The 22,577-nt window shown below is 39.1% G+C and overlaps 1 protein-coding gene across 1 annotated transcript; it reads right to left on the reverse strand.

The window, feature by feature from the left end:
- Positions 1-20,147: 20,147 nt before the first annotated feature.
- LOC113771497 lies at positions 20,148-22,169 on the reverse strand. Its single transcript, XM_027316075.1, has one exon. The coding sequence runs from the start codon at positions 22,167-22,169 to the stop codon at positions 20,148-20,150; it is 2,022 nt and encodes a 673-aa protein (XP_027171876.1).
- Between the last annotated feature and the right edge of the window lie 408 nt (positions 22,170-22,577).

Here is a 22,577-nt window from a genome sequence, read left to right on the forward strand (position 1 = left end):
ACGGCATGTCTCTGATGCATTTTCTCTGAAGTTGTGGTGGAAGTCCAGGCAGAGGCAATCATTATGGGCAGAGTTCATGCATTAGAAGTATACCTTGAATGTGCACCCTTGCTACTCAGAGGCGTGCCCAGGGCAATCTACTACTTGGAGGAGGATGTTGGACGTTCAGGTGGTGGCAGAGAGGCATATAAGGTGGATAGTGGGTAGTGGAAACTCAAGTTTTTGGCATGATAATTGATTAGGATTAGGGCCACTGTGTCGACAGGTGGAAATTTTTCAAGAACAACCAGTTGCGGACTTCGTGGTTAAAGGTTGTTGGAATGTGCAGCAGTTATATCAGGTTTTGCCTATGCACTATGTGCAGTGGGTCTTGGATGCTGCTCCACCATCTTCAGGTCAGGTGGACAAAATGATTTGGGCTACAAGTACCACGGGTGAGTTTTCTACAGCGTCAGCCTATTAGTTGGTGCAGCAAGGTGATAATAGTTCCGGACTCTTTTCTTTTTTCTGGCATCGGGTCTTAACTTTGAAGATTTCCTTTTTTATGGTGCGATTAATGAGGGGCAGGCTACCGGTTATGGGTGTATTGTATAAATTTGGTGTAGTAGGTCCGTCTCGTTGTTTTTGTTGTCGGTACCCTTCTCAAGAGACTATTAACCATATTTTTTGTATTGGTGAGGTTGCTAGACAGGTCTAGAGTTTTTTTGAAGTGTCGTTTGGCGGGTTTGGTGAAGCTTTTACGATAAGGCATAAGGTGATTAGTTGGCGGCTAAAGTCTGGTAGAGCCCTTATATTAGATTATTATTTCGACTTTTGCCCTCATTGATTTGTTGGAATTTATGGAAAGCGAGAAATAATTTTGTTTTTGAAGGGAGGCTGTTGATTGTGAAACAAGTTCGTGATTGAGTTTCTACTGAGCTTCGAGAAAGTTTCGGCGCTCAGTTCCAGGAGCTTAGTATTCCTTGTTCATCGTGGCTTAGTTTCTTTGATGCAGTAGCTGGGTTGAGAAATGTTGTGAACGTGGTGCAAGTTAGATGGAGATGTCTGGTGCAAGAAATCGTGAAGTTAAATTCAGATGGGTGCTCAAGGGGAAACCCTGGGAGGAGTGGAGAGGGAGTTTTGTTCAGGGATAGTGATGGGAGGGTCCTGTTAGCATTCTCCTGTTACTTTGGGGAGATGACTAGTTTACAACCGGAAGTGAAGGTGGTACTCCATGGGGTGCGGTTAGGTATAGCTTGAGGACTGGCCAATTTTCATTTGGAGTCTGACTCGTTGGTTCTTATCTAGATTATTCAAGGGAGAGCTAAGTGTCCATGTGTGGTGCAGCGGGAGTTACAAGAATTGGTGCAGTATGGTCATCACTACATCGAGATATCACATTGTTTTCGAGAAGTGAACAAACCTGCGGATAGACTTGCTAAGCTTGGGGCTGATTCTGGGGAGTCAGTAATTTATGATTCTGTCCTTGACCTTCTCCGCATGGTTAGAGGAGATATTACATTAGATAGGTGAGGTTGTCCTAGTTTCCGTAGGGGTAGATATAAAGGGTAGCTTTGTTTAATCGGTCGCACAGGCGAGGGGTGGTGTTTCTCTCTATGTAATTTGGTTTTCTTATATTAATAATAATAGGCTATTTTCTTTTAAAAAAAAGGTTATTTGATAATTAAATTCACTATATTATGTCATATTGACTAAGAAAACTCCCAAAACAAGTTATCGATAATTATAAAATATTATAATTGCTTTGTGTACAATAAACTTTTAATTATAGATTGCACAATAAATTTTTAATTGCTTTGTAAACAATAAATGTTTTGTACAACTACCAATTGCTTAATTTTATTCATTATATAGTTTCTTAGTTTATATTATACCAATAATCAAAATTTTTCACTGAAATTTAGTATATTAAAGGTTTTATATCTTGAAAAAATATATTCACGTGCAAAGCATGTGATTTATTACTAGTTAACTGTAAAAGTCAAAAATTCAATATCCCAAAACCCTAAATGAGAATGGAAAAAGAAATTTTAGGGGAATTAGATTGTCTTTTATCAATGCATATTTGTATTTAGGAGGATATGACATGCAAGAGTAGAAACTGGCAAAGATGCTGAATTAACCTCATTTCTAAGTGGTCATAAGTATGCCATTAGTTCAGAATGATGAAAATCCATGATTTCCCATGGTGATTGGTTGAGCTTACAATCATAAGCCCGTATCACTGTGCCAACTTGTAATGATGAAGGTGTATATTCAAGAGGAAAAACTTTGCGGTTTTTCCTAATTCTTGAGTACAAAAGAACCACCAAAACATAGGATCAAAGTTATAGGTTATGTACTTAATTTCATAGCCTTTAAAATTTTTCCTTATGCAAATTGTAGTTTAAATTGAATTTTGAATGGATTAATATTTGCTTTACAATGGATAGTTTTATAGTTTTTATTTTGTTCGGCATAGCGTTAGAAAGGAAATACCAAACTTAAGGGACCAATTGTAAGGGGAACTTAATATAATTAAGAAAAAGTTCTAGCCTAATTTACAATTTCTTAAGTTGAAGGTGTCAGGCGTTCAACCTCAGCCCAATCTAGCTGCTCTCATGATAAGGTGGACCACATCTTTTAGCCCATGTACTTTAAATGATTGTACTATTTGAATTACTACTTGTACATTCTAGAAAAGTACAAGTATTTGAAGCATGTATGTACCCTAAAAAAAATGCATGTATGTCTAGAAGTCAGTTTTGCCCATTGTCCTACTCGTAATTGTACTTTGTTTTCAGCCAATTTTGCATCTTTAATTTTTTTTTGTAAACAGTACATACATATGTAACACGAGCCAGGCAGCAATGAGCGCAGGAGAAAGAAATCTAATTGAAGATGCTTTTATCTTACGTCCTTTTATAACACACATAAATGGCATGCAATACTATGAGAGCAAATAATAGGATCCGGAGAAAATTTCACTTCATAAGATAACTTTATCCTTCCTTCCATTAACAATCATTACTTCAACTAACATCCTATAAACCCCATAATGGAAATGTTTTTCATTCCTATTCTCAACTCCAAGAATTTTCGGTTCTTGATCATTATGATCGCCACAACAATAAAGCCAAAGTCTATCGGTGCCACAACAATTAACTTCCAAAGCCAGCTTCATCTCAAAAAATTCAATGAAAGCTTAATCTCCCCAATTGACATTGACAAACTTCCCCTTTGGCTCTCTTTTCCAACCAAATCTCATCTCTCGGCATATGCTCTTTTTCCTCCACCAACTCCCCCTCTCTTAACCGGGGCTCTCCTTATAAATCTCTTTTTACCATTTCAACCACCATTCACAAGTTTAGAGGCGAGATAGGTGATACACGTCAATTAATCCAAATAATATGCAAAGTTCAACAAATAAAAGGGTGATCATTAAATACTTTGGGAAAAAAAGTTGTCTTCTGGAATCCATTTATTTGTTCTTTCTTCAGGATCATTGACTTCAATTCTAAAAAATGAGAAAAGAAAAAGAAGCATCTGCAGTATTGGAGGAAATGGACAGATTCGTCAATAAGTGTGAGAGGAGGAAGCAATTGATCACTGGAAACCATAGTGGTTCAGTTGTATGGCGGCCAGCAAATAGAAGATGGTAAGCATCGTGGCCCATGGGGTGGAGAATAGACGAGATGATTGGCGGAACATAGGAGGATTAGTTAAAATTTAGGAGAAATTCATTTGAGACTCCGAAATTTTGAAGCCTGACTGTAAATCCTTAACAAAGTTGTCTCACAAGCTGAAATTTGCTCTAAATCCTCATTTTTGTTCAAGCAATATCGCCAGCCATAATCATTTAGATGATTTTCATGAATATTGATATGCAGCATTTAAGTTCAAAGTTTACAACATTAAAACAAAATATATCAATCTTAAATGTTGTCGCTTGTCATCATACAGGACCCAAGTTTTTTCGTTGCTTCTGAAGAAAAATAAATTATCGATGACATACTAAAGGAAAAATCGATTCCACCCATTAGGAAAATATCATAAATTAACTTCCAACACAAATGTTAATTTGGTAATCAACAAAATTCCTCTAGGCGTATACGTAATAATAAAGCTTGTGATGTTTATCGATGATTCATTACCTTTAGTTAGAATGCGATTTTGTGATGTAACTTTGAGAAGTTAAAAGTTTTAGTTCAAAGCTGACATGTGTGTTGTAAATTTAGGTGATCTTATCATCTCATGGCAAAATATACTTCAAGGTTTAAAAGAAACACTCGATAAAAGTAACATTTATTTATTCAACTTGATTACCCCCAACAAAAAAAAAAAAGATATCATCTGTGAGCCTTTACCCGTGAATTGCACATAATATTTCAAACTGGAACCAATTTCCAATTGCCCCATAAAAAACGTATTTGATAATACCGTTTTCGCTACCCAGCTTTCACTACCTAATCTGTCTCTGCTTTGCGTTCGATCACCTTTGACCTTTCAAATCCCTCGAGCTATCTATTTTGTTTGGTCTGATAATATATATGTAAAAGAGTACTTGCCATTGAGGCTATTGTAAGTTTCGATTTTGTCATCGGAGCAATTCCTTAATGATGTAAAAGTGTTTCAAAAAGTTGTAATTTATTAAAAATAATTTCTACAATTACCAAGAGTAATATTATAACTTGATATTCATTTTAAACAGTATGAACAGTGTCAGAATTTCATGACTTTATTTGATCTGTGCAATTTAGAGTTCTGTTTTTTGGCCAAACCTTGGCCATTTAAACAATTTTGGCCGGTAGGTTAACCCATGACTGAAGTTGTTGTTGCTCATAATACCCAACTCTTGTGACAACACCAGTTTAACCTTATCCCATACACACCTGGAGAAGATACACCAAACTCCAAACTTTGTTTTCAGCAAATTTTACAATTTTTAGTTTTTTTTAACAACAATATCTAGTGACAAGGTGTAGAACTTTATATTAAATTATTTAGGAATGTGCAAGCATGAGTGGTGAGTTCAAACCTTTGTGGCATCTGTTTTTGGCTTACTAATATTTTGACAAGTTTTTATATTTTAATACATCATATTACATGTATTATTAAAATTCTATACACATTATATTACTATTTCAAGTATTGAAATAGCTTGTAGAAGGAGATCTCCAAGTCCTCGTAGAAAATACTTAGGGTCCGTTTGTTTCGGGTGAAAATGTTTTCCAGGAAAATATTTTCCTAATTTTCCGTGTTTGGTTGCACAAAAGTTACTGAAAACATTTTCCTAAGTAAAATATTTTCACTCATCTTATGGAAAACAACTTCCCTTCCAAACTTATTGAAGTCGTTTTCCGAAATGCATGCATCCGCCGGTAGTATGTTCCAAACTTACTGAAAACATCTTGTAATATGTTTTTTTTTTTTAGTGTAAACAGGAGGACTCGAACCCAAGACTTTCTTACACTCCCTCTCCCGTACCACCCAACCCAACCCTCCCCCTAGTATATTCAAAATAAAAAAAAAACTCATCCTGCTCATCCTATGCTAGTAATTAATTATGTATAATAGGGACATTCTTTTCTAGAGAAACTTTCAGCAGTGAGAGTGCAAGATATATGTCACAATAAGCATTGCATGTGATTGATATTTGACACTAAATGGCCAGCAATTTGTTTATTGCTTAAGGAGATATTTTTTATTCATATATACATTTCTCCAAGATTTTTTAAAGTTAAACAATGAGATAAATTTTCTTATTTTGCATGGGAAGAAGTATGTAGTTATAATGTGTAGAAAGTAAAGATAGAGATAAAAGTGAAAATATTTCAAAAGTTAAACAAACACCAGAAAAATGAAGTAAGAAAATATTTTCAATAAGCTAACCAAACACCTGAAAATGATGAAAGGGAAATGATTTTCATGGAAAATTACTTCCACGGAAAATATTTTCCCAAGGAAAACATTTTACTTCCAACCAAACAGACCCTTAACGTAAAATTACAATAATTTCATGTATCAAAATATGACTCGTACTAGTATCGAACATACAAAGTGACATTTCATAAATCTTTTTGAATACTTATTTATGTAATATTTGGTTTAACTTATGTACTAAATATTAACCTTTCCACTCTCCTATCGAAACAAAATATGCCAAATTATCAACTAACTATTACACGTAAATCCCCAATGTTTTAATGTCAATTCATTCACTTGAATACTTTGTTTTTCAATTGAAGTGCAATGTAGAACAAGTTTTCCTTCAGTTTTCCTTTATTTTTCAGATTTATCTTCTGCATCATTGTGATTCTAAGATTTTTCAAAGAGATTCAAAAGGCTTGTATTAATGACCAGGAAGGGAAACAGTCCACAGCACATTCTCCAATTGTACATACACGAATTGACATTTATTAAGGAATAAGGATCAATGTATTTCTCATTCTTCCAAAAGTCATTTTGAAACCCGTATCAATTTTGGATCTTCCAACTACCTTAGTAAAACCCGTTTCTTCTGAACCTATTTACGAGACTTCGGATGGTTATCTGAACAAGAAAACTATTCACTTCTGAAAGATATATGAAAAATCAGCAATGAATCCCCAGGCCAAAAATCCCAAGGTTTCAAGAACAACTTCAAATGGTCACCTAGACAGACTCAGTTCTTTACCTGAATCAATCCTCTGTCATATACTTTCCTTTCTTCCCACAAAATACGCAGCGGCAACATCTATTCTGTCAACTTATTGGAAGTATATGTTGAATTCAAAGCCAAGCCTCAATTATTGACTTTGAAATAGCCAAAATGTTGAATTATTTGGCACAATTACAATCCCACATCGGTAGATTTATGAATTGGAGAAGGTTTTGAGAGTTATAAATAAGCTCTCTATCTTCTCAATTCAATTACACCAAGCAAGAGCTAATAACTTGCTTCCTTCTCTCTCTTTGTAATATTTCTTCTAGTGAAATATTAAATTGTCGATAGTGTCCGATGACGTAGGCAAATTAGCCGAACCTCGTTAAATTCTGGTGTTCTATTTTATTGTCTATTTAGTAGCTATATTTGTAGTGAGTTATTATGCAATTAATTGCATATATAGGTGATTCTGTCTAGAAAATTGGTACTTAAGCAGGCCAGTGTGCCTCATCAAATATTTCTTGGGAATTACCATTTTGCAATTTTAGATATAATAATTTACTCGTTATAACTTAATTTGGTAGAGCTTCCACAACAATTGGTATCAGAGCTCGAGGTTTCTTAGTATGCTTTGTTGTTGCAGCATATATAGTCTGATCTTCCACATCAGAAAAGATTTCTTGGGCTATTGTTACTCTACATTTAGGAGCTACTAAATATAATTTTGTAGAGATGGCCGAAAGTAGATCTTCATCTACAACGCAAGCATCAACAAGCTCGTCATCGTCTATTATGGCAAGAAATGCTATGATGAATGGAAAATTAAATGTGGAGACGTTTGATGGTACCAGTCATTTCAGTATGTAGCAAAATGAGATTCTAGACGCGCTCTTTAATCAAGGTCTAGACATTGCCATCGAAAAAGAGAAACCAAAAGAGATTGAAGAGAAGGAATGGAGGACGCTAAATCGTTTAGCATGTGGTACAATTCGATCGTGTCTTTCAAGGGAACAGAAATATGTGTTCTCAAAAGAAACTTCTGTAAATAAATTGTGGACTGGACTAGAGGAGAAGTTCTTGAAGAAAAATTGTCAGAACAGACTCAATATGAAGAAGCGTTTATTTCGCTTCACTTATATTCCTGACACAACTCTAAGTGATCATATCACTAATTTCAATCAGTTAATCACTGATCTGATGAATTTAGATGTGACATTTGAAGACGAAGATTTGACTCTCATGTTGTTGGGATCTCTTCCTGAGGAGTTTGAGCATCTTGAAACAACTCTACTCCATGGGAAAGCTGAGGTGTCCCTCAGTGAAGTTAGCTCTGCCCTGTATAGCTATGAGCTCAGAAGAAAAGACAAGCAAAGTAGCAGAGATGGAGCAGTAGAAGCTCTGGTAACTAGAGGACACTCACAAAATCAGAGAAAGGGGACGAGAGATAGATCCAAGTCGAGAGCCAGACTAAACAAAGATGAGTGTGCCTTTTACATAGAGAAAGGACACTGGAAGAAGGACTGCCCAAAACTGAAGGGTAGACCTGACAAGGAAAAAGTTGTTGAGGATTCAAATGTAGCTGAGTGCATTGATCAAGACTCAGACTTTTCATTAGCTGTCATGCCTACTGGTCATTCTAGTACATGGCCATTGCACTCAGGTTGCAGTCATCATATGACGTCCAATAGGGAATGGTTCTTTGATTTCAAGGAACAAGAAAATGGAGTCGTCTACACGGCAGATGAGACAACATTAGCAACAAATAGGGTTGGTTCAATTCGGCTGAGGAATTAGGATGGATCAATAAGGATTCTAACTGATGTCCGATATGTGCTAGAATTGAAAAAGAACCTCATTTCTGTGGGAGTACTAGAATCAATAGGTTACAAGGTGTTGGCATATAATGGAGTGATGAAAATCATTTCAGGTGCATTGGTGCTGGTGAAATGAATCCGAAAAAATAATAACTTGTATTACTATCAAGGTAATCCAGTTGTTGGAGCGGCGGTAGTGGCTTCCAGTGATGATCGAGAATTGAAAGTAACCAGATTATGGCATATGCGCTTAGAGTATGTCAGAGAAAAATTCTTGAATCTTCTGATGAATCAAGGACTGTTGAAAGGAGCCAGTGTTTGCAAGTTAGATTTTTACGAGCATTGTGTCAAAGGGAAGCAGACAAGGGTAAAATTTGGCACTGCAATTCACGATACCAAGGGTATTTTGGATTATGTGCACTCTGATGTGTGGGGACCTTCCAAAACAACTTCTCTGGGAGGAAAAAATTATTTTGTTACCTTTGTCGATGACTTCTCTCGAAGAGTATGAGTGTATACTATGAAGGCGAAAAGTGAAGTATTGGAAATTTTCATCAAGTGAAAAAAGATGGTGGAAACTCAAACAGAAAGAAAAATCAAACGCTTTTAAACAGACAATGGAGGTGAATACACTAGTGATCCGTTCATGGAGGTCTGTTGACAGGTGCCGAACCTGTGCAATAATAAAAATCTACTCGAGAAAAATACAGATTTTGTATATAGCGGTGAGTAGGGTCGAATCCACAGGGATTGGGGATAATTCGTTTCTTCTAGAGTCCAAAGTACAGGGGGTTTTTGGATCAAATACTAACTAAATAAATTAACTGCAGAAAATAATTGATTAAGAGAAATAATTAAAAGAAACTCTAGCCAAGGGTACACTTCAGAAATGGTTCATGCACTGATCATCGATTCACAGATAATTCCACATTTATTAATAGATTGGTTATAGTTGTCTCGCACGCGCTAAACAACCAACCCTTCCTTAATTTATCGATAGTCAAGGTACGACCGTTAACTATTTCCCTAACCCAAAAACAATCCTAGGTACGACCGTAGGATTTAATTTCTAGATTGCATTAAAAATTAGAAATGCCCAATCCTAACTAACAAACACGCTAAGAGGGTTTGTTTAAATTAGATCGTATGTTTCCCTGACATAAACCCAATTACGCCAGTTGCTACTGGGATAGAGGTAACGAACAATTACGGATTCAATTACCCCTATTTAGCAAAATAGCCTATATGAATAATTAATTATTGCGCACTAATCAATCATACACAAGAGCTATAACAATTAAAATCAGGAATCATATAAATACCAATAAATGAGAGAGCAATTAAAATAAATTCGATCTCACAGTAATTGCAGAACCAAATCTTCAGTTGTCACTTGACTAGAATTAGAAGGTTGGTTCTCCATTAATGGAGAACCAACCTATTCGAAGCTTACAATTGCTGTCTCTCAAGTTCCGTTCAAGGAAGAAAAGTAAAAGTCGGCCCCCAAGAAAAAAGTCCCCTCAATGTTTTTTAAAGCTACGGGCAACCTGCTAAAAGTAAGGAATAAATCTCCTAAGCTAAGTCTACTTCCTTTTTCTTCTAATTATTTCCTTGTCTTATACGGCCATGTGAAGACTAAAGGAAAGAGCCCCACTTTGACTCCACTTTGCTCTTCATCCGCCCCAATCAAGCTAGGAAATCTCCTTGTGCTCTTGTTGACTTCTACTCGGACTTGGAAACTTCCACGCTCGAATCCCAAACCTTTTGAACTTGAATGTGCCACCGCTAAATTAGCTGGAAATTGTCCCTTTTAATCATGTTTTAGTTATTTTCCTCTTTTTAGCACTTTTTACTCCAATGCCCTGCAGTTAGCACCAAAATAAAATATCAGTAGAATCCACCCAATTAATGAAGATATTTAGTCAAATAATTGTGCAATAATACCCAAAATACCCCACTAAAATGCACCCTATCATCTGTGAAAATGAAGGCATTGTTCGGCACTTCACAGTCAGAGATACACCACAGCAGAACGGGGTGGCAAAGCATATGAACCGGACATTGGTGGAGAAAGTTCGGTGTATGTTGTCCAATGCTAGGTTGGGTAGACAATTTTGGGCTAAAGCTTTAGCATATGCAAATCAGCTCGTTAATCGCTTACCATCAACTGCTATTGGTGGCAAAACGCCATTAGAGAAATGGTCGAAAAACCTGCTACAGATTATGATTCCTTACATGTGTTTGGTTCTACTGTATATTATCATGTTAAAGAATCAAAGTTGGATCCAAGGGCGAAAAAGGCGCTCTTTATGGGGATCACGACAGGCATTAAAGGTTATCGCCTTTGGTGTCCCGAGACGAAAAAGATAGTTTTCAGCAGGGATGTCACCTTTGATGAATCTACCATGTTAACAAAGGTAGATGTACAGCAGAATGATAGTACTCCCCAACAGGTGGAGAGCACTCCTAAGCAGGTGGAGTTTGAAAGAAGCATTATCAGACCAGCAGTGGATATCGGAGCAGATGAAAGGACTCCTATGGTAGAAGAAGAATCAACTGAAGAAAATGTTCCAGTTGAAGAACTTCCACAGCAACATGAATCAATTGCAACCAGTAGGCCAAAGAGGACAATCAGAAAACCTGCTCGTTTTGCTGATATAGTGGCCTATGCATCCCCAACCATAAATGATGATATTCCTGCCACTTTCAATGAAGCAGCTCAAAGTTCAGATAAATAAAAGTAGAAGATTGCAATGGATGAAGAAGTACATTCCCTTTATAAGAATCAAACATGGAGGCTAACCAGTCTTCCAAAGGAAAAGAAGACAATCGGATGCAAGTGGGTATATGCAAAGAAAGGAAGATTTCCTGACAAGTCTGGTGTTCGCTACAAAGCAAGATTGGTGGCTAAAGGCTACGCTCAGAAGGAGGGAATTGATTACAACGAAGTGTTTTCTCCAGTCGTGAAACATTCCTCCATCAGAATTTTATTGGCTTTGGTAGCACAATTGGATCTGGAACTTGTCCAATTAGATGTAAAAACTGCGTTTTTACATGGTGACTTGGAAGAGGAAATCTACATGACTCAGCCAGAAGGATTCAAAGTTGCTGGTAAAGAAAAGATGGTATGCAAGCTTGACAAATCGTTGTATGGATTGAAGCAGTCTCCAAGACAGTGGTATAAGCGATTTGACAAGTTTATGATGGGGCAGAGGTACACAAGAAGCAAATATGATGACTGTGTATATTTGCGCAAGTTACGAGATGGATCCTACATATATCTTCTTCTTTATGTTGATGATATGTTGATAGCTTCCAAGGATCAATGTGAGATTGAAAAATTGAAATCTCAATTGAGTCGAGAGTTTGAATTGAAGGATCTCGGCGAAACCAAGAAAATTCTCGGCATGAAGATAAGTAGAGATAGAAAATTGGGGAGGCTTTATTTGACTCAGAAAGAGTATCTTAATAAAGTATTAAAGAGGTTTGGCATGAATAAAAAGACCAAACCTGTTAGTACTCCACTTGCTCCTCATTTCAAGTTCAATGCATCGTTATCTCCAAAGAATGATGCAGAACGAGAATATATGGCAAATGTACCATATGCAAATGCAGTGGGTAGTTTGATGTATGCTATGGTGTGTACAAGGCCCGACATTTCACAAGCAGTTGGAGTTGTGAGCAGGTACATGCATGATCCTGGCAAGGACCATTGACAGGCTGTGAAATAGATTTTACGGTACATTTTGAATATCGTAGATGTTGGATTAGTATTTGAGCAGGATGAGAAGATTGATCAAGGCGCAGTTGGATATTGTGATTCCGACTATACAGGTGATCAAGATACACGTCGATCAACGATTGGGTATGTGTTTACACTTGCTAAGGCCCCAGTCAGTTGGAGGTCTACCTTACAGTCAACGGTTGCTTTGTCTACTACAGAGACGGAGTATATGACAATTACGGATGCTGTTAAGGAAGCAATTTGGCATCATGGGTTGCTTGATGAATTGGGAATCGGACAGAAGTCTATCAAAGTTCATTGTGATAGTCAGAGTGCTATTCATTTAGCAAAGAACCAGGTTTATCATGCAAGGACGAAGCATATTGACGTACGGTATCATTTTGTGAGGAAGATTTTGGAAGATAGTACGATACTACTTCAAAAGATTCAGACCAAGGAGAATCCTGCTGATATACTTACGAAGGTTGTGACAACTATCAAATTCCAACATTGTTTGAATTTGATAAATGTTCTGCACAATTTGAAGATTGGCGCTTGACAACGCATTTGAAGATACCATCGAATTTTGAGGGAGAAGATTTGTATTTTTGGTGGGATTAGAAATTATGCCAAGGTGGAGATTTGTTGAATTCAAAGCCAAACCTCAATTATTGACTTTGAAATAGCCAAAATTGTTGAATTATTTTGCACAATTACAATCCCACATCGGTAGATTTATGAAATGGAGAAGGTTTTGAGAGCTATAAATAAGCTCTCTACCTTCTCAATTCAATTATACCAAGTAAGAGCTAATAACTTGCTTCCTTCTCTCTCTTTGTAATATTTCTTCTAGTGAAATATTAAATTGTCGGTAGTGTCCGAGGACGTAGGCAAATTAGCTGAATCTCATTAAATTCTGGTGTTCTATTTTATTGTCTATTTAGTAGGTATATTTGTAGTGAATTATTGTGCAATTAATTACATATATAGGTGATTCTGTCTAGGAAATTGGTACTTAAGCAGGCCAGTGTGCCTCACCAAATATTTCTTGGAAATTACCATTTTGCAATTTTAGGTACAATAATTTACTCGTTATACCTTAATTTGGTAGAGCTTCCGCAACAGTATATTTCTCTCTTGGTTCCCAAGATTGACCTCGATGATTCCTTGTTTTTACATCTTCAGCAGCGAGAAATAACAATGCTAACAGAGAAAAATCAGGGCAAAGTTTTGTCGATTTTGTTAGTAGGTGGCTTATATTGTGCAAAGCACATTGTATAGAAGAATTTCGACTGAAATGCCAAAAGCTTCCTGAAACTTCCTTGACAAAGTCATGGATACCTGCTGTACTTTGGCGTGACATTCAAGTTCTTGACATCTGTATTTTAGAATACCACGACAATTGCATCAGCTTGCCAAGGGAAATATTTTTGTGCATAACTGTTAGTCTTAAAACTACATGGGAGATTAATTCTCAAAGTTCCCAAATTGGTGTGCTTGCAGAATCTCAAATTCTTGCATTTAGAATATTTAGTTGTACAACACGGTTTGGGGGATCTGCTATTTGGTTCAGGCTATCCATGGTTAGAGGTATAGATCACCTTGAACATGGGGGAATTGAAGGTCTACATCTCTCCATTCCAACGCTAAGAAAATTGACAATAGTTGATACATATTGTAGATTGCACAAAATTGACATCGATGCACCACATCTTCTTTATTTAAAGATCAATCTTGTTGCAACATCTGTGCATGCACCAGGCTTTTTTAATATCTGCACATGTGAATCTCTTACAAGAGCTGATTTATCTCTTAGACAAATTGATAACTTGGGTGCCAAATTGTTCAAGCCTTTTAGCGTGACGCACAACATCCAGTCACTAAAGCTATCCGCTGAACTGTTGCAAGTGTGATTGCTCATTTTTGGTTGTACAACCTTTGCAGTGAATCTCCAATTCCATCACTTCTTGATTACTTTACTGATTTTAGCATTTCTTGAAAAGGTTCTTGGCTCATTTGTTCGCTTTTTGCCAGAATTCATTAATCTAGCACGGTTGGAGCTCATTCCAAACAATGACAGTTCTCCGCTTATGGTATCATGGATTCAGCATGTCCCCAATCTCGAAGTGCTCATTGTTAACCTGCAGGTAATTGAGATAAACTAATCAGTTAAATGTCAACGAAGTAGGATATGGCCCAGTTCCAATATGTTTTGTTGGCCGTAATTTTCTTCTTTTAGTTGACGAGTTTCAATTCTGATTCTTCTCCCTCCATAGTCTAAGAAGTGAGGAATTCGGCTAAAAAAGACCTTCAACCCCCTACCTAGAGGCAAATAGGCAACAAAACTTTTCTTTACTTTGGCAGGGCATAGGCAGCAGAAGCACAGGCCAGGGCATTTATTTTTCTGCTCCTGACGTTCAGCCTCTATGTTTGACTCAAAAGCTCAAGTCCAAACCAGAAATTTCAAAGGGTCTGAATTTGAGTGCGAGTTTACGAAGTATCTTTTGCAGCACGGAGCTGTACTGGAGAGGATGACTAAAGGCGGTGATTTAGCAGATGGCAAGTCCGAAAACTGGCCTGCATCAGTGTGTAAGAAGTTAATGAAGTTTAGACGAGGCTCAGAGAACTGTGAAGTTGAACTTAATTAGAACTGGAAAAACTCCTGGTGGGAATGCTCATAGCAGACGAAGAAACTCGCACCATACACACATTAGATTAGCATATTTCAACCATTACTTTATTTATATTTAAGGTTACCAGTATCCATTGAATTTGTTGTACAACTTTATACTTCAGCCCCCTTTAAGCACGTTATGAGAAACAAACACACTTGATCACTGGGTTCTATTCAGGGGGCGCTTGGTTCGTGAACCGGAATTGTAATTGGAATTGGTATCATATATAAATAATTAGTAGGGTATGGCTCTATGTCATCATTCCAATACATATTGCTTGGTAAAAACTTTTTAGGTTTAGGTATCAGGATAAAATATTTTTTTTCTTTCTTCCTCGCGGCACATACCGCCAGCTTTGGCAGCCAATTGACCGTAGCTCTTCCTTGAACCACCACTGCTGGCAAACTCAAGATAGAATCACAATTAATGGCTACCTTGGAGCACCTACAATTATTGTATTTAGCCTCAAGATTTCCAAACTTTTCCAATTTAAGATAGATCTAAGGGCCTGTTTGGAAGCCTAGTTTTTGAGCAAGTTTGTATTATACTAGTTTTTTAATAACTTTTGCTACAGGAACCCAAAAACTTCTTCCAAAACTTTCGTCCATTTCTAAAACATTTTAACAAGACGACGTCGTCCAAGCTGGTTTTTTCCCTTTCAATTCACAAAAAGCACACAAAACTCTTCCCGATTTTTCTTTCAAAGCACAGAAAGCTGTCCAGAGTCGACCAAGCAATTTGCCGGAGTAAGTATCATTACGGAGCACTTGTTGAGCGATTCTCCATTTCCTTGGTGAAACCCATTCAAAAAGCTTTAATACACAGAAGACTCTTTCTCGGTTTTTCTTTCAAAGCACAGAAAGCTAGAGCTAACAATTTGTTGTTGTCCGGAGTCGACCAAGCTTTGCGAAACTGATTCGAAAAGCTGCATTGTTTGAATTGGGAGTTCAGAAATTGGGCGCTGCAATCCGAGTCAGAACTCCGGCAATTGCACTTCCATCCCCTCCACCACGCTCCGCCCTGCACCACACGGCTGTTGTCGTTGGAAGAGGAAGACACAGAAAGTGGAAGGAACATTGGCATCGGCGGATGGAACTTCTGCAGTGGCCGGAACTGGAGAACTCGCCGGGCTTCCGGATGGAGATGATGCAAGCGGTGACACTAGCGGGAAGAGGAGGGTGGCGGGGGAAAGGGAGGAAAGGGATGGTTGGCAGAGGGGGTGGCGGGGGAGGGAGAGAGAGGGATGACGGGTAGAGGGAGAGGAAAGGGATGGTGAAAAAGTTTGGGGTGGCGAGAGAGAGGGGAGGAAAGGGGTGGCGGGGGAGGGAGGGAGAGAGGGAGGGGGGAGAGAAAAGCAAAAAAAAAAAGAGAAAAGAGATGGTGCTGGAGGTGGGCGGCAGAGGTAACGGGGAAGGGGGAGGGGGAAGAAAGAAGAAGAAGAAGAGAGGAAAGAAAAGAAAAAGGAAAGAAAGAAAAAGAAAAAGAAAGAGAAAGAGAAAAAGAAAGAAAAGAGAAAAAGAAAGGAAAATAAAATTTTTCACCTTACAAAAACTTCTACAAAATTTTTTCAAAAACTTCTACAGTGCACTACAGTAAAGTATTAGACAAACTCCCAAAAAACTCAGGTTCCAAACAGGCCCTTAGAAATTTTTTGCTACAAACTTAATCATCTTCTTTGGTTCTGGGTATCTTTTGCTGCCAAAACCACCTGCAAACCTCATCATCACCTGCTGTGTCTAGATAGAAATTTTGCTGATAGTCAGGTTTTAAAGAACTTCCTTGTAAGTTTATTAAACCATAACAAGTAGCAGAATTTGGTTTTGGGAGGAAAAGATGAGTGACGAAAGAGGTTGGATGTCGGTGACGAACAAGGTGGAGTAAGAAGGTGTACTTTTACACAGGAATGGTGAGGGAGAGAGAGGATAATGTTCGGTGAAGATGCAAAGTGGTCGAGGTAGAAGTACCGGAAGAGACGAGATTTGGAGAAGAGAAGATTCCAATTTATTTTTGGATTTTTATAATTCATTTAGGAGTCAAATTTGGTAATCAACCAAACCTCCCAATATAATCAAGAATTGAGAGTCACCAGATTTTTAGATTTCATTCCAATTTTTCAATACCCATACCTCTTTAACAAGCAACAAATATGGTGGTGATTCCAATTCTTGATTCACGAACTCTCGTACCAAGTGGCCCCTCAGGAACAAAAATACCAGTCATCAGGAAAGGAGTTCAAGTAGCAGTCAACACAGGGGCAAATAAGGTATCCAGAGGCATTTTTGGAAAAAAAGGAAACTTTTCCCTTTTGGTGATTCCCGAAGAGAGTAAAGGAGAAGAAGACTGTAATGGATCAGACAGAGTTGAATTAGGGATAAGAGATAGAAGGAGAAAAGAGAAGTGATCAGAAAGGGAAATTGGGGGAAAGAGAAGAAAGGGCAGAGAAGGAGAAAGATGAGATCTTATTGAGAGGGAAAATCTGGATTACAATCAAGCTAAGCTCCCTAGTAGACAGACGCATTATTTATACAGATTAGAGCCTTCAGCTCAAGAAAACAATCTGCAATTGACTAACTAACTTTCCCGCCAAATAACTAACTTCCTAATTCTGTTGTAATAATGCTCAGCCACGTGATCCTGCCCTTGTGATCACATTTCCTCTGCTCATTCCTTTGCTGACTCATCTTGGTAGCTTGTGCATGAAGCTTGAACTGATACGGGCCATAACAATACCTCCCCCTAAAAATAATCCTAGTCTCTAGGATTGATTGATTGTGAAAGCAGGGAATTGGGCATGAATGAACGACAGGTCTTCCCAAGTGGCTTCCTCAGGTTCCATGTTTTCCCATTGCACCAACACCTGATCTATTCCCTGACCCTTCCTATAAATTGTTCTCCTGTCCAATACTGCTAAGGGCACTACCTCGAACTCACTATCTGCATTCAAGGTAGGCAATGTAGTACTGACTGGAGCCTCCTTAGGTGACTTCTTGAGCAGTGAGACATGAAAGACAGGATGGATGTTAGACCCTGCAGGTAGCTGCAACTTATAGGCTACAGTACCTACCTTCTGTTCCACCTGATAGGGTCCGTAGTACTTGGCAGTGAGTTTTAAATTCCTTCTCACGGCTACAGAAGTTTGTTTGTAAGGTTGGAGCTTCAGATAAGCCCACTCTCCCACTTCAAATTCCCTGTCACTCCTCCCTTTATCAGCCAACTGTTTCATTCTATTCTGAGCCTTTAGCAGGTTCTCCCTGAGCAAGGAATTCCACCCCAATCTCTCCTGTGCCCAATCTTCCACTGCAGCCACTAACGTGGTATCAGGCCTCAGATTCAGCTGGATAGGTTTGTAACCATACAAGGCCTGAAAGGGTGGCATTTGCAGACTGCTATGATAGTTGGTGTTGTACCACCATTCAGCTGCAGGAAGCCATTTCCTCCATTTCCCTGGTTGATCCATGCACACGCTTCTCAAATAGCTCTCCACACATCTGTTAACCCTCTCAGTCTGTCCATCAGATTGAGGGTGGTAAGCAGAAGAAAAGTTGAGCTCTGTGCCCAGCATTTTAAAAAGTTCCTGCCAGAATAGGCTAGTAAAAGCCCTGTCCCTGTCAGAGACAATGTGGGTTGGTAAGCCATGCAACCTGAAAATTTGATCAAAGAAGGCCTCTGCTACACTTTTAGCAGTGTAATGAGAGGTCATAGGAATGAAGTGAGCATATTTAGTAAACCTATCCACCACTACATAGATGACATTGCAGCCAAAAGACTTGGGTAGCCCCTCTATGAAGTCCATAGAAATTTGTTGCCAAGCTTGCTCAGGTATAGCTAATGGTTGCAGCAGTCCTGGATAAGAGCAATTTTCACTCTTACTCCTCTTACAAATATCACACCCCTGTACATATTGTTCCACTTCCCTCTTCATTCCGGGCCAATACACATAGCTCTTGATCCTCTGATAAGTACCATGATTTCCAGAGTGCCCCCCAAGGCAAGAATCATGGAAGCAGGAGATCAATTTTTGTCTTAACCCGGAGCCTGCACCTATCCATATCCTACCCTTAAACCTCAGAATCCCCTGGTGATAAGAGTGGTCAGGCAGTGCATCAGCTCCCATAGCCAACTTCATCAGTGCTTCTTTAGCTATTTCATCCCCAATGTAGCTCTCAGCCACCATTGTCAACCATTGAGGTTTAATGGTAGTAAGAGAATGCACAAATGCTTCTGCTGGATCTCCCTGCTCACCTCTCCTTGACAATGCATCTGCAACCACGTTGTCTTTACCCCTTTTGTACTGAATCTCATAATCCATTCCCATCAGTTTAATCAACCATTTCTGTTGAAGGGAAGTGTTTATTTTCTGGTCCAGCAAGTATTTGAGGCTCTCATGATCAGTCTTTATAATGAAATGGTTTCCCATCAAGTAATGTTTCCATTTTTGAACTGCAGTGATGAGTGATAGCAGCTCCTTCTCATAAGTGGATCTGGTCTGATTTTTCTGTCCTAACACTTGACTGTAGTAGGCTATAGGTCTCCCCTGTTGCATCAGAACTGCCCCAATGGCTAACTGACTAGCATCAGTTTCCAACAGAAATGGCTTTGAAAAATCAGGTAAAGCTAACACTGGTGTCCTGCTCATGGCCATTTTCAACTGCTGGAATGCAGATTCTGCAGCAGTACCCCAAGCAAACTGATCCTTCTTCAGCAACTCAGTGAGAGGTTTGGCCATCTCTCCGTACCCCTTAACAAACCTCCTGTAGTAACCTGTTAAACCCAAGAATCCTCTGAGGGCCTTCAAGCAGGTAGGAGTTGGCCAGGACAGCATAGCTTCTACCTTGGATGGATCAGTTTTCACCCCTTCACTAGTAATTATATGTCCCAGATACTCCACTTGATTCTGACCAAATGAACATTTTGACATCTTTGCATATAGGAAGTGTCTTTTCAAGGTCTCTAGTACTAGGGATAAGTGGTGTAAGTGAGTTTTGTGGTCTGGACTATAGATCAGAATGTCATCAAAGAACACAAGGACAAATTTTCTGATGTAAGGCTCAAAAACTGAGTTCATTAGTGCCTGAAAGGTGGCAGGTGCATTGGTGAGTCCAAATGGCATTACAAGGAACTCATATAGTCCAGAGTGAGTCCTGAAAGCAGTTTTGGGGATGTCATCAGAGTTCATTCTGATTTGGTGGTAGCCTGATCTAAGGTCAATTTTAGAAAAGACCCTTGCTCCATGTAACTCATCTAACAGGTCATCTATAATGGGAATTGGAAACTTATCTTTTATGGTAAGGTTGTTTAACTGTCTATAATCAATACAGAGTCTCCAACTCCCATCTTTTTTTTTTGACTAATAGAGCAGGAGATGCAAAGGGGCTGTGGCTGATCTGTATAAGGCCAGAGGCTAACATGTCTTTTACTTGCCTGTCAATTTCATGTTTTTGAAAATGGGGGTACCTGTATGGAGGAATTTTGAAAGGTTTGGCATCTGATTTAAGGGGAATTTGGTGGTCATGGCATCTGTTAGGAGGGAGAGATTTAGGTTCTGCAAAGACATCATCATATTTGGCCAACAATTTAGTGAGAGAATCTGGTACAGACATTACCTGTGAATTGTGAATCTGCACCATGCAAGACTGCTGTAGAGCCTTCCTGATCTTATGCTTGACATACTTGTGAGCTGATAAGCCTTGCTGCATCCTAACGTTGGCAGTGTTGGAATCTCCCCTTAGCACCACCTGCTCCCCTTCCTTTTCAAAAGACAGATGCAATTTCTTGAAGTCAAAAGTGATAGGACTGTAGGATTTCATCCAGTCCACCCCCAATATCAAATCATAAGGTTCCAGATCCAGGACAAACACATCATGTGTAAATTTGTGGTCCTGCATGTCCCATTGCATCCTAGGAATCCAGTGGTCACATTGCAACTCCTTGCCATCAGCTATCTTGACCTTAAAAGGCCTATGCCTCTGCACCATTTCTGGGTACATCTGAGCCACAGATCTCTTGATAAAGCAGTTAGTACTTCCTCCATCTAGAAGGATTGCCAGATGATGACCCTTATACCGCCCCTGCATTTTGATGATGCTAGATGATAATTCTCCTGACATTGCATGCAAGGTTAGCATCACATCTTGCTCCTGCTGGTTCCCCACGTACTCAATAACTTCCTCTTCTTCTGCTGTCTGATCTACTGTCTGATCTGTATCACATTTGTCCCCATCATCTACTAAAATCATGTGGATTCCCCTGCTTTTGCAATTATGCCCTGGACTGAATCTTTCTCCACACCTAAAACACAGATTATGGTCCTTCCTGTATTGAAACTCAGTAGGGGAGATCTTCTTGAAAACCTGCTGTGGATTGGATTTCCTGCTGTAATCTGGTGACAAAGTACCCGTCTGCCTTACTCCTGGATCCTGCACTCCCTTGGTAGAACCATAGGGAGTTGATTGTGGGCCACTTTTGAGTGAAGTTCTATTGGACTTGTGGAGAAGCTCTAAGTGGTGTTCCTGCCATCTGGCCATTTCAAATGCAGCTTGTAGACTAAGTGGCCTATGCATCTTCACAGCCGATTTGATTTCACCTTTCAATCCACTTAGAAAACTAGCTATGTAGTAAGATTCGGTCAACTCAGGCACCTGGAGCATTACAATTGACCTCAACTCTTCAAACTTTTCCTGGTAAGCCAGAACGGTGGAGGATTGACTAAGCTTGCTGAACTCCTCTACAGCATCTGCTTCCCCTACATTGCTGAATCTTCTACACACCTCCAAACCAAAATCCTTCCATTGAACCACCCCTCTGTCTTTTTTGAAATTTTGATACCAGAGATCTGCCTTGCCTTCTAGATGCAATTCCACCAAGTCCATCTGCTGATCTTCAGGAGTGTGAAACAGTTGGAAGAACTTCTCACACTTCCTGATCCACTCCTTGGGACTATGGCCTTCAAACCTGGGAAAATCTAGCCTGGGGACCCCCACAGGCCAATGCTGGCCATCTCCTCTGGTTGAATTGCCAAATTCACCTTGTCGAACACCTTGAGCTCCAGTACTGCGATGATTAGGAGTCCTCTCTGCTGAGCCCGTAGGATTTCCCAAAATGCCCCTGTCACCTTGCAAACTCCTCAAAATGGAACTGATTTGAGTACTCATGAAGCTTTTCAGCTCTGAGTTATTGGTTTCCATTAGAGCTCGCATCTCCCTTTGATTACCTTCCAACCGTTCGTCCATAGCCTGCTTGTCCGCAGCCAAGGAATCAATGACTGCTTGGATCCTAGCCTCTTGTTTCCTGAGCTGCTCTTCAAAACTCTTCATTCTAGTTCCTTCCGCCATGATTTTCAGCGGTTTGAAGCTTACAATCCAAGGATCGCAAGCTCTGATACCACTGTAATGGATCAGACAGAGTTGAATTAGGGATAAGAGATAGAAGGAGAAAAGAGAAGTGATCAGAAAGGGAAATTGGGGGAAAGAGAAGAAAGGGCAGAGAAGGAGAAAGATGAGATCTTATTGAGAGGGAAAATCTGGATTACAATCAAGCTAAGCTCCCTAGTAGACAGACGCATTATTTATACAGATTAGAGCCTTCAGCTCAAGAAAACAATCTGCAATTGACTAACTAACTTTCCCGCCAAATAACTAACTTCCTAATTCTGTTGTAATAATGCTCAGCCACGTGATCCTGCCCTTGTGATCACATTTCCTCTGCTCATTCCTTTGCTGACTCATCTTGGTAGCTTGTGC

The sequence above is a fragment of the Coffea eugenioides genome, chromosome 5 (assembly GCF_003713205.1).
Source record: "Coffea eugenioides isolate CCC68of chromosome 5, Ceug_1.0, whole genome shotgun sequence".
In the NCBI taxonomy this organism is placed as follows: domain Eukaryota; kingdom Viridiplantae; phylum Streptophyta; class Magnoliopsida; order Gentianales; family Rubiaceae; genus Coffea; species Coffea eugenioides.

Excerpts from the sequence above, each read along its gene's own strand:
- LOC113771497 (XM_027316075.1), bottom strand. The coding sequence starts at position 22,169 with ATGGCGGAAGGAACTAGAATGAAGAGTTTTGAAGAGCAGCTCAGGAAA.